General features: G+C 40.2%; 1 protein-coding gene across 5 annotated transcripts in view; it reads left to right on the forward strand.

The window, feature by feature from the left end:
- ppp2r3b (protein phosphatase 2, regulatory subunit B'', beta) overlaps positions 1–12,885 on the forward strand; it is a 21,646-nt gene continuing 8,761 nt past the window's right edge. For 3 of the 5 annotated variants that reach the window (XM_007547200.2, XM_007547202.2, XM_016669018.1), the window contains exons 1-5: positions 1–192; positions 634–1,013; positions 11,351–11,536; positions 11,883–11,986; positions 12,591–12,693. In XM_007547200.2, coding sequence (XP_007547262.1) covers positions 666–1,013; positions 11,351–11,536; positions 11,883–11,986; positions 12,591–12,693 — 741 coding nt within the window. In that variant the 5' untranslated portion in view covers positions 1–192; positions 634–665. Of the gene's footprint in view, positions 193–489; positions 514–633; positions 1,014–6,997; positions 7,481–11,350; positions 11,537–11,882; positions 11,987–12,590; positions 12,694–12,885 lie in introns of those variants that run through there. The other 2 variants (XM_016669017.1, XM_007547203.2) reach the window with 2 other exon arrangements.

Consider the following 12,885-nt stretch of genomic DNA (forward strand, 5'->3'; position numbering starts at 1 on the left):
CTAGTGTGGTTACCAGGGGAACGCGATCTTAAAAGTTATTTGCTCCATTTGCTCCGTTTCACTTCCAGGAATTAGCGCCAGGACCGTAGCTTTATTTTGGTCTAACTGTATGTAAATGCAGTGTCGCCCATGAAGGAAAAGTAGTGCAATGAGATACCAGGGCGTTTCGCTCGACCGTCCGCTCACAGTGAGGTTTGTATGTTCGGTTAGGTAGCATTAGCATGTCACAGCTATGTAGCTAACTTGAGTCGGAGTTTATTTTCACCAAGTGGCATCATTAATAGACCAATTCTCTAAACTGTGGTTTATAATTTGTACGTTACGGGACCGATTTCATGTGAATCACAGATAGGTTGAAGTGTTGTTGTGTTCAAGACTATTTAAATGATCATTTTGTGAGAGTAGAGATGCAGGTTCATGTTGTACTTTCTCCCTGTGGGCTAATATAGATTGAAAGTCCGCGCTAAAATTCTATATTGTTTGCGAATGTTGGATGTTTACTTCAAACTCAAGGTATATGTGTTCGCCTGTCTCATTCAACACTGAGATTTGAATTCATGCCACTTGTTTTTTTCTGAAAAAGAAATAAAATGTTTTGCTTTGACACTGATGCTACTTTCCTCCCCTACACAGTTTCGTCCTTCAGAGAAATATTAGTCAGCAAGATGCCGTCACCACAAGTTCTCCAACCGGTTCTCAAAGTAAAGGTTGATGAGCTGTTTCTCAACTGGCTGAGTGATCCTGGAACACAGTCGGTCCTCAAGGATTTTCTAGACTTAATTAAAAGTGGCGAGTATAACGGCTTGAGCAGTGGAAACGCACAGGACAAAAAGTCGTTGAGCTTCAACGAGAACAACAATGTAGCATCACAGAAGAACCTTTCCGAGAAAAAGCCCCTGGGTACCAATTCAAGCCCTGCACCCAACAGCACCCTGCCCTCTCGCAGCAGCAGCAATGCACGGGTGACGGGACCCAATGGGAGAGTACTGCGGAGGTCTGTCAGCACGAAGAAGGTAAACTGTCTCTTTAAGCACAAAGTTATAACATGGACACTGCATTATGATGGCTTCAGACACAAGATCCATTGTGTTCTGCCAATCCAGATCTGGTCACAGTAGTAGCAGGTCCAGTAGGGAAGCCCAGGTATTTCTCTCCTCGGCATACATACTTCATCTCATTCTGTGCGATTCCAAGATATTTCCAGGCTGGAATGGAAATGTAGCCCCTCCACTGGGCTCTAGGTCGTCCTCCATATTTTCCCCTCCCCCCAATGTTATGCATGTGGAGAAATTGCATTATATGACGGGTATTTCAACCAGCCTCCAAGTAACAAAAACAGCATTGATATCTTGGTGAGGAATCGTGTTATTGTTTCTTTGGAATTATTTTTGTTTTGTTTGCAAAAAAAAAAAGAGAGAGAGAGAGAGAGAGCGACATCCCCTACATACTAACTATCCATCAAATTTGTACTGGCCTTCAGATATTTTGCATAAGTTTCAAAGCAGTGATTTAAAGTATTTCTTTCTTCTTGCCATAATCTACTTTTAGCCTTCTGCAAGAAAATATGGCTATATGACGGCAGTGAATATTATCTATTGGGGAAAAAGTCACTGAAAGTTTTTTGTTTGTTTGTTTGTTTAACTGTCATTATTTCTTAATCATATGATTGCTTTGGCTCATAGCTCAATTACATCGTAGATTTGAGCATTTTCAATCACTGTTTATCAATATGATTAATAAGTAATGCTTACTAAACAGATGGAAATAAGTGATTTGCAGAACTTAAATACTTTAATGCAGGATAGCTAATTTATAGGTAATAAATAGATGGAGGTAGGACTTCATGTGGATTAGAAAACGGGGTAATAATTGACCTGAAGGCACAAGTTGAGCTTCCATCAAATGTTGTCCCATTGTTATTTTTAACAATTAAAGACTTTATAATTCTCAATTAACAAGTTTTTTTCATATAAAAAAAAAGCCTTACGAGTTGAAAATGCAAGAATCTTCAACCAGTAACGTGTTTTATTACAAAATAAAATATCTGTGAAACAAGAGCTGCAGTTAAGTGATCTTCTGATGCAGGACATTCATGTGTCGTATATTTCGTGTCAATAAATTCAAGTGTAAAATGACTAAAACTAAACGGATTAGTTCTGTAGTCGTTATATTTTTTTTGTTGAGTATTTGCAACATTTTAGAATAACATCAGGGTTTTTAATGGTTTTCATCAATTCACAATAATTGTCCAGAATAAAGCGCAGAAGCACTGCTGGGTGCGTTAGTGTCTCCATGTAAACGGTGGAAATAACGACACTCCTCTTGTTGGCACCTTTAAATCAAATTAATGAAGGTACAGTGAAGCTTCTACCTGAAAACACTGGCTTTCCAGTCCACTAATAACTTGTATCCAAAATGTGAATATTCACTTTGAGTGGAAAACTTTGTATTAGGGGTCAATTTCATGTTTTCATGGAAGAGAAAGCAACTGACTAGGAAAAATTCTGCATATGTGGATGTGTTTACTGTACTTCCGTGTTGCTGTTTTCTCTTGGATTTTAACTTTCTCTTGCTGGCCACAAGAGGCTGCTGACAACCCCCCCAGCAGTGATTATATTCCAAACAGAGTCTTCATGTTTGCGGGTCTATGTTGTAGATATTAATCAAATTGTCTAGCCCCTCCCGTAAATGAATGTGGTATGCGGTCAGGGAGTGTTTCACCCAGCCCTACCTGAATCACGAAGGTTGCTCCCTTAGTTTTTGTGTTATTGATCTTATTTCATCACATCTAAGCCTCTGGGACAACTAGTTTTAATTGTGGGGGGGAAAACAAATCTACCTGCCAAAAGAAAGGTTAAGTCAAAAGAATGTTTGTCGAAGGACTCTCGTCCCAGTGTTGGATTATGAATGACACCGAGACCGTCGGACAGCTGGGTGTACGTGCTTCTCAAGAATGCACAACCCACATGATGCCCGACTCGCTAAAGAGGGGCACAAGTGAACATTCGAGTGGTTATTGGTTGCCCATCTGTTTCCTTCCTGCCTGGAACATCAGGGCAGGAGAAGATAAAGTCTTATTCCCAGAGTTTCTTTGGTGAAGTAAGTCCAGTTTCTCGCTAAGTTTAACTGCTCACACTGACTAGTTTGCATGGAGAACTTGCCGAATGTTTTCTGCTTCCATGTGGGAACGGTTTACGTGGATCCATACTCTGCCCAATAACCTTTGGCCCCAATACCCGCACCACCACAGATTATTGTAAAGCAGCTGCTGGACAGTTTCTGTGTTCCGCTGCGACGTGTCACGCGTTGCGACCGCTCTGATTCACTTGGTATCAAAAGCGATAATGATGTCGTACGGGTGTGATATTTCTATTTTGAGACAACAAAAATAAATTCCGGCATTCAGACGCATTCTTTAAAGGATTACTCAAAAATTCGATTTATGTCACACTGATGCAGGAGGGGACAGCTGCTCTGACTTTGACATCAGACACTGATAAAGATAGCCTTGGTTCCCTTGTGTTGGCATTAGTTACTCAGAACTCTGGCAGTGAGATGAGATGTGGCAGCACATTCATCCTCTGCTTAATTTACTTTTATACCGCCTCTATTAGATGCTGCCCATTGTCGGGATATGTGGCCGTAGATTGTTTATTTAAAGTATGTACAGTAAATGCAAGGTCTTTGTGAATGGTTGGCTTTCCTGCCTGCTAGCTCAACCCAGAAAATTATTTGTCTTGTGAGCACTTGGCCATCGACAAAGAACCGATACTTTGTGGACGATATGCAGCGGCTAAAACGACTTTTCTTTGACGTGACGAGGAGAACGCGTTTCTCAACCTCTTTATCTTTTTTTTTTAACTTGCTTAGTGGGGTTAAGCAACATAGCTGCTGTTACAAGCAGGGGCCTCTGAGAACATGTTATCAGTTGCCTGCCTTTCAAAAGGGGGGAGAGATGGTGTCATTCCTCAAAGTGCTTTTGTTTTAGTTGGGGTTGGACGTCAGGAGTGGACAGTTTCAAAGCGTGGTTTCACATCAGATCGGAAAAAGCTTTAGCAATAGGCACTTTTACGTTCTGTGATTTCAGACGGAAAATAGCTGAAAATGATAAAATACACCTGTAGAAACTACACCACATTTACTACGGTGTCTTTTACAGTGGGACATGAGATTTAAGATATTGTCTGTGGTGTTCTTTTGCTCCCTCCACTTCATTTTATCCACCGTTTTTATTAATGTCTGCATGCATGTGCAGGTAAAATGTATCAAATTGCTGGGTAAAAAACATCCTGAAATCAGTTCAGTCATCTGCTGATGTACACCTGTTGTTCCCAAAGATGGGTTCACATTTCTGATGGTAGACTGTCTTGTTGAGCAAGAAAAAAAAAAAGTGCTCAATTTAAATAAAAATAATAATGCTGATAAAGATGCTGCTGCTTCAAACAGCAAAAATGATCTATCCTCTAGATTTACACAGGAGAGTTTTTTTTCTTCAATAAACTGTATTTACTGGAATAAGTTAATTGAAGGTGAGCAATATGTTGTAAACAAAAAATAATGAATTAAAAAATAAATAAACAGAAGTGGCACCAATGGTTCCGTGTCCTTCCTGTGCTAAAAACTCCTTTCTGAAAAAAAAACAACAACTTGTTACACATGTGCAGACATGCTAGTTGATCTCTGCTGTGCTGGATGTTACTCCCCTGTATCCCTTCATCCAGATTAGATCGTCACCTTCATTAACAATATTCCTCATGAGCAATAGGATCCCTGCTGCAGCTGAATACCCTAAAGTCCTCTAACTTAGGATCTTTTATCCACTTCTTCTACTCTGCAGGCTTGTAGGGTTTTTTTTCTTTTTCAGCTGTGTGACGATGCTATTGCTTTTATTCTTATGCAATATGGCTTGATCTGCTTACATCATAAAGTAGATCCTGGCAACCATGCTGTCAGTCAGTGAGTTCATCATGTTATCAGTAAATCAGGCCTATGTTTGGCACATTTTCACATTACTTTCCTAATCCTTGTCACATATATTGAGCGGCGGCAGCACACTTACTCATGATGTAACCGCGCTTGTAGCTTAAAAGGTTTTGTGCACAACTTGCCCCTCTGGTGCAACTAGGTTACCAATGCTAAGTCTAAAGATATCTGTTCTTAGCGTTAGTGGAGCATCGTGTATGCTGCTTTATCTGGTGTTTGTTTGAGTAATGGTCACTTACTCGAAATGTTTCATTTTAGCTGTTGTGTAAGGAGGTGAATATGACGGGGCACATGTTTGTGTACAAATCAGATTTACTGCCGGAGTTTACAGATTAGAGACGCATGGTGGAGTCACCGGGTTCCTGTGTTTGTTTTCATGTTGTTAAATTGATCCATCAGAGTGGAGACAAAAGCAGCTTGTTGACCCGCTGGCTTGTTGTAGTTCGGATTGATTGCCGAAGGTTTCTCATCTTCATGATTTTTTAAGGGCAAACCCTTAATGTTGATCCCAGAAGCAGGTCAAATTCTAATAGGCATCACATGTTGTTGTGATAGCAGCAGCTCTTGCCTCTTAAAACGTAAATTTAGTTTGTTTCATGTTGTCAGGAACTCGGCAGTAAGGGCAAAAATATTCTCTTTTAATTTCTCTATTAAAAAAAAGTTAATACAAACCCATCAAAAAGCAAAAATCTAGAAAAAGAAAATGTTGGCAAACAACTGTTTTAAATCAATATTGCAAACAAAAAAAAAGATACAATGCGCTGATGTGAAAAACAGATTTTCTAGCTGGGTATAGATTATGTAAATGGTTATAAAGAGATATATTTATATTGGTGCCAATTTGCAGACCGTCTCAGGACACATTGAGCTCAGTTGATTTCTCAAATTAAAGTTTTCTGTCTAAGGCTGTGAACAGCCTTCATACATTCCTTTTCAAGGAAGTGCAGTGTGCTGTGTGGTGTACAACCACAACAACAGGGTTTGTACAAACCAGTGGAAAAACTGGATTCTGTGAACCTAAGAAAAAACGGCAAGCTTTTTTTAGTTTCTGTTTACAATAATGGTGTCGTAAACACATAAAGGTTTGTTGACCTAGCTTTCCCATGTGGGCATTCTGTCATTTTTTTGATTGTCAGACGACGGACTACATATCTCTCTGTATAGTTAGCTTTTGGAGGACAACTGTTGAGCTGCCAGATCTGGATATTAATGCAAGACAGGTGAATTTGCCATCATTCCAGGGCAGCGAAAACTGGAAGTGGATGTTTGTTTGAGGACTAAAGATACACTCTAGTTTCCCCATATCTAGTTTCTTGGGTTGCCCAAACAGTGTTTGGTGATGCTTTTAATAGGCTCAGACTGAGTTGGTAATCATTCTTTGAGTTTAACATGCCGCCCTCCCCCACCCCCCTCTCCCGCTCTCAATTGCCCATCAACTATAATAAGACCTGGAATGACTGGCAGCTGAAGCTTGCAAAGGGAAGTCGAAATAAAAATCACAAAGATTGGATGTTAAGTAGTTTGTAATATGTGTGATGAAATTGTGGCTTGACCTGCAGCTATTTTATCTCGGAGTACTAAATCCTACTTTGTTTACTTTTAAATTTTCCTTTAATTATGTCTTTCAGGATCAGTTTATTACAGATTATTATACTGTAACGTGTAGCCTTCGAGGTGGATCCTGTTTTTAGGAATCTCATTGTTCTGTAATGTCAGGATTTCTCATCCAGTTGGATTTTCGGGCTCTTATCAAGGACAAAGTTTCGCCAAAGCGTAGCGTGTGGAAGCTTTTTACGAGAAACGTCGGTAAACACGAGCAGCGCGTTCTCATTATCAAGGCGCATCTTCCCAATTGATCGCCAAACACTGCAGGCAACAACAAGTCCCGTCTCTTTACATAACCCTTCCACGAGCACGGAGGAATGTAAACTGGAAAGGGCAGATCCACCGCTCACACCCCTCCCATCCCACACACACACAATCACACACGGTCAAAGTGAGTTCCACACACATGCACCCAGTCACTCCTTATCTCCACCAACAGCTTTGAAGCAAGAGCTCCCTGACCCGTCCACATGTGTGTACGTGCACGTTAGGTAGAGTCAGGGACAGCAGGCAAGAGCCGAGGGTTTTGCGACCAGATCTGGAATGGGAGGGAATGTCACAGTTGCAGCTGCTCTCTTGCATTAAGAGGCTCTGAGGCTGACAGAGGACAATCACAGGGACATACCCCCCAAAGGAGGACCCTCCGCTGTGGTGAAGTCGCAGTGCAGATCGCCTGTGGTTTGCGCGGCCGAGAGAGGGGAACGCTGGATTGAGTCGTTGTGTTTGCGCGCGCAACTGCCCCATCCTGTCTGGAGCAAAGATGAGGATGAGGGAGCTTACTTTACGTCAGGATCCCGACCTCAGGAAGGAGCTGGCTCTCCTGGCGCGGGGATGCGACTTTGTTCTGCCTTCTCGGTTCAAGAAGAGGCTCAGAGCCTTCCAGCAGGGACAGGCAGGTGTTTTTATTGAGTGTGCTGAACTTTTGTGTCATAAGCGTCATCGTCGTTTCTCGTTCTTAGGGCGGAAACGAAACGGTTGTTGAACTTTCTGAAGGAAAGGTAACAAGAAGTTTTTTTTTGTGGGGGGGGCTCTCTCTCTCTCTCTCTCTCCAAAGATGATTGGGGGGACTTTCTTCAATCTGATTATATTTCTGTTTTGGTACATTGTGTCCAGTTGCTTCCCTGTCTTCTTTCAGACCACATCATTTGCAATGTGCAAAATGTCATGTGGCTTAACAGTTGTGCTCAAGAGCTCTGCAAGCATGAAGCGAGAGAGGGAACAGCGCGGGGCAACAGGAGATGTTTATGTCCTTTTATAGCCATGGCTGATACCAACACACAGCACTGACAAGCAGAGGATCAGCAGCATTTGTCATTTGTCATGATAAAATAAGCAGATTATCACTTGCGGTTTACAAGCATCTTTTGCGCCAGGTCCAGAATTTAAAGGCCTTAATAAGCTGTTGTTGAAATCTTTATTGATATTGAGTCAATACAAACCCCAGAGGCATTATTTAATATTTTTAACAAGATGCAGTGCGGGTGTGTTTTTCATTATTAGTCACAAATCGATTCATTTGTAAATCTATTAGGGCGAACAAATGGACCTTTGTGTAGGACCTGATGGTAGCATCATGTTTTCAAGTTGCCTTATTAACAGCGTAACATAACAATACTGACTGCAACTGGTTTCACCTGTCATTATGTTGTTAAAATGCTACACTCTTATTATTTGGTTGAACTAAATGTCACTTTGTGATACACAAAACAGGGATCTTAACAGTGTCGTCTCATAACTCCAAAGTCTTCACAGTTGGAGACTTAAATGGTTTTCCAGTCGAGTTTGTGGTGATGGTGAGACTTCGACAAGCCTAAAGTTCTGCTGTTTGTATTGCCACTAAAAAGGAGGGCAATTACAGAAAACGACAAACATCCCACTTCAACAAAAGCATCACAATTACAGAAGACTTTCATTGTGCATTTGATCTAAAATGATGCTTCTTATTTGGTATTATTTGCTGATGAATGAAAATTGACTAACAGTTAGTGTTTGTCATTCTGTGATTTCAGTCTTTAGCAATGGTTGTTTTCTTGGTTTGATTTGAAGGTTTTCGTTCTTTAATAGAGGAAGAAGGTTTGAGTCCAATAGAAGATTATTCTGACTTCTGCATCAATTCATCTGAAGTGGCAATACTCTAAAACTTTTTTTTTTAAATCAGTGAACCCAGTTAAAAAATGAGTCTATTTACTTGTTCTGAAAGATCTAAGCAGATGAAGAAACGCATATTTGCTGTCTTCTTTTAGTATAACCTTATTGGGATTCCTTACACTTGAGTATATGTATTAGAAGACTGTTGCTGTTTAAAGAAATAATAGCAAGAACTTGATAAGAACCCAGCAGTGCACCAGTTTTCTTTTTCTTTCAAAGATTATGCAGCTGCTTTATTCAATATTGTTTAACAGTGATATCACGTGTGTGTTATCGGGAAGTTTAACAGAGTTTATCAGTACAGCAGATATCAATGTGAAGCGTAAAAGCATGATTCAACTCCCACAGCCCTGGGGCTGAGTTGGGTTCAGTCAAGTTCACCTTTTATCAATTAGACTCTGTTGGTGTGAAAACAAGCAAACTAGAGAATCCACCAAGAATATGATTCCTACTGAATAAGTTTTACCGCAACAGTTGTGTCTTCACACCTGTGGGAAAAGTTATAAAAATCAGTTTGCTGCCTCCTATTTTACTAATGAGAAGTTTAAAGATCTGTCTTTAGATTATGTAATATCCTAAGTAAGTTGGTCTAAAATGTAGGGGTGCACCAATCAGTTTGTCCTTAATTTTTGTGATGATTACATATGAAACCCATCTTATCTTGTCACCCTTTAGCTGAGCACCGAGTTAGCTCACTGCTATAACAATAGTCAATTAAATTTACCACGATGAAAAACTCTCTCTAAGTTTTATCAACACTAATCAAATCTAAATCAACAATAAAGCACATTACTAGCTAATTTATTAGTGTTGTATCAGAAGTGGTGACTCAACCTAATGTTAGCCAGACACTTCAACAAGCTGCTTCCTTTGCTAAGATCCGTGATACAAGAAAGTTACAAGTTTTTGCTCAAGTAGCCCTTTTAGAAAAAAGTGTTGGCAGAGCATTTAAAGACTTTTAGAGTCCACACCTGAAGATTATTTAGTCTAAAGAAAGCACAGGTTTCTTCTAAGTTGGAAATAACTGAAAATATGTAATATCGTTGCAAAAATCTAAAATTTTCACCTAAAATTTTATTCATTTTTAGGTGAAATAATGTGTTTAATTTGTGAAACAAGAAATACCAAATTTAAAATTCACATTTGGTTAAAAATAAAACTGAATTTGAGGAAAAATAAAATATTTGGAAAATACAAGGCTGTTTGCTCCCTTTGTCTCCTTTCCGTAAGCTTTATAAAACAATTTTTATGTAGATGTGCATTGGTGCACTGTATGAATTAAAAGCAGTTTGTGTTCAAGACCAAGCCAACTTTGAACTGTAAGTTTTGCTTGACACAAGTTTGATGATTTTTATGATCTAAATGCTTCTTTGTGTTTTCCTTTTCTCTAAAAGTTTTGTATTTGCTTTGGGGAAACTGTGATAAAATAGAAGTCGGGCCTTTACAGAACAGACACTGTGGTATATTTTTGCCCTATAGCTGACCCTCTAACTGTGGAGCCCTAACGTGTCTCCTGTCAGAATTTAAAATTAACACATGCACTGCATGCCCCCTATAATTAAACCATTAAGTCTGTCGCTTACACATATCACACTACTGCCTCTCATCAGGTAGCAGTTTTCTTACGTTGTGCAAAGATGTCTCTGCTTGTTTTTTTTCTTCATCGTGAACCACAAACATTCCTGCATCATAGCATTGTACTCTATTGATCCCTGGGGAGTCAACATTGTGGTTTTTGAGAGAACATATAATAGCTTCTAGTAATCTAATTTCAGACTAGAAAACCTGGCTTCACATCTTCAAAGCCTCCACACCGATGATGAAGTGCATTTTAGAAAAGGTTATGCAAAAGTGTCCACAAAGTGCACTTTTACAGTTTTAATAGTTGCCACCGATTGATGCGATAAACAGTGTTGTTTTGAGACAATTTCAAGTACTATATTGATAATGGCACAATGATGCAGATTTGCTCTCTCAGTAAAAAATAAACTTTACTTTTTTTCTTTTTTTTCTTTTTTAAAGAACACTTCACACTGGAACTGGAAAATATTTTAAATATACAAACTAAAACATGACAAACAAAAACAATAAATAAATAGGAAATAAAAATCACACACAGCAGAAACCACAAATACAATGGGTTACGGTGTCTCTTTAAATAACATTGCCCTTCAGGAAATACAAGTCAATAGAATGGAAATGATCAAATCCATTTTATCATGTGATTAATTGATTATTCCGACACGCAATAAAGGTCAAAAACTGCTCTGGGAGACTGACGTGTTAATCCTACCTACATTTGTCTGAGCTTATAGAATTCAAAAAAGCTACAAAAAATTTAACTAGTGGAAAAATTATGTTCAGAATTACTGAAACATATGACTTCATGCTCATCAGGATTACCATCAGATCCTAACTTCATCAGGAATATCTATTGCAGATAAGTGGATAATGATTATGAGTCCTAAGTATTCGCAGCCCTTCCCTGATGAGGTCTTCAGACTGGGTAGAGACATGGCTACATGTGGATTAAGCTGTGTTAGCATTTTGCTGTGTCAGTAGCTAACAGTTTTTGTCTCCGTTTTGTTTTTATTTTTATTTTTTTCTTCTTCAGGCCCAGGTGAGGACGGAGGAGCCGGTCACCACTGCACTGAGCGAAAACATTCCCAAGTTTTACTTCCCACAGGGCCGGCCCCAAGCCAACCTCAACATCGACGGCCTCATTTCCAAAATTGAGAAAATATTTTCGCAATTCCCAAATGAAAGGGCCACCATTGAAGACATGGGGCTGGTCGCCAAGGTGAGAACGTGAGCAGTCGCATCGCGGTCCGGCCGCCCACTGGCGGATTATTTTCACTGGTGCCATTTGGCTTCCGACGATTTGAATGTTTGCTGGTTTAAAAAAAAAAAAAACTCCGATTGGAAAATATCATTTCCGTGTTGCTAAGGAATGTGGTCAGTGGCCTGAGGAGCACCTGAGAGCAAGGACAGCTAAGTTTACTTAGGGAACTCTGTAAATGATATAATACTGCCTTTTTCCCCCACCAAACATAGTATTGAATTAAAACTCCCATCTGTATTTCTTTTGCATTTGCTGTCTTTTAGAAGCTGCCCTTGTCATGCACTGCCTTGTTTTTCTGTCTTAGGCCTGCGAGTGTCCCCTCTACTGGAAAATGCCATTGTTCTGCTCAGCTGGAGGCGACAGGACGGGTTTCGTCTCAGTACACAAGTTTGTGGCTATGTGGAGAAAGTAAGACAATAGCTATTTTTATTCCCGCTAGACCATTGGGTCATTCTCTCCCAGCTAAATAGCTCACACATTGGCCTCTGAACAATAGTGGCCGCTCACTCGGGGAACATGGTCACTGAAAACACATCTTTACTGATCCCCCCCTGCCCCCCTCCCCCCCCCCCAAATAGACGTCATTGGCTTTAGAATGAGCAGAGAAAGACACAAAGGAAGTAGATGGCAGTAAAGGGAAGAAACTAACCATTTAGTGTTTTACTGTATGAAGCTGAGACACTGTGGGGTTTCTATGAGAGTATCTATGTGCTGAATGTTGCTGCGTGCAATAGGCATGCCCTTGTTTTAATGCACGAGTCTCCAGAGAACTCGGGGCAGACGTGGCCTTTGACCTAAACCCATGGCTAGAGCTTTCTTCGTTTGGAGGCCATAACACCCTGAGCACCTTAATCAACCAGCGCCGATGCAGAATTCCAATTTCAGAATGCATTATTCTGCACTTGTAATCTTTAGTCTAAGGAGTTAAACCCTGACTGAATGATGAAAAGTGGCTTTCAAGCCAACGAGGCAGCAACCTCACAACCATCTGTTCTCTCTTTTGCTTTTCCAGAACACTGCAGACCTGTCACGATGATGCTTCTAAATTTGTGCACCTCTTGGCCAAGCCTGGCTGTAATTACCTGGAACAAGACGACTTTATTCCATTCATGCAGGTACTGACTGCAGCACACCCAGGGAGAGAGCAGGACTTGGCAGTGTGGGATGGCAAAATTGCCCTGGCTTGGGTGGTGCAAACTGAGCTTAATTTGCGGCATGCCCTTCTGAGACCTTCCTTGTTTATGTAAAGAAGGGAGAATTTGTGGGTTGTTGTTTTTTTTAACATTCCCATGCAGACGTATTCCTAA

Source organism: Poecilia formosa, unplaced genomic scaffold (assembly GCF_000485575.1).
Source record: "Poecilia formosa unplaced genomic scaffold, Poecilia_formosa-5.1.2 Scaffold19, whole genome shotgun sequence".
In the NCBI taxonomy this organism is placed as follows: Eukaryota; Metazoa; Chordata; class Actinopteri; order Cyprinodontiformes; family Poeciliidae; genus Poecilia; species Poecilia formosa.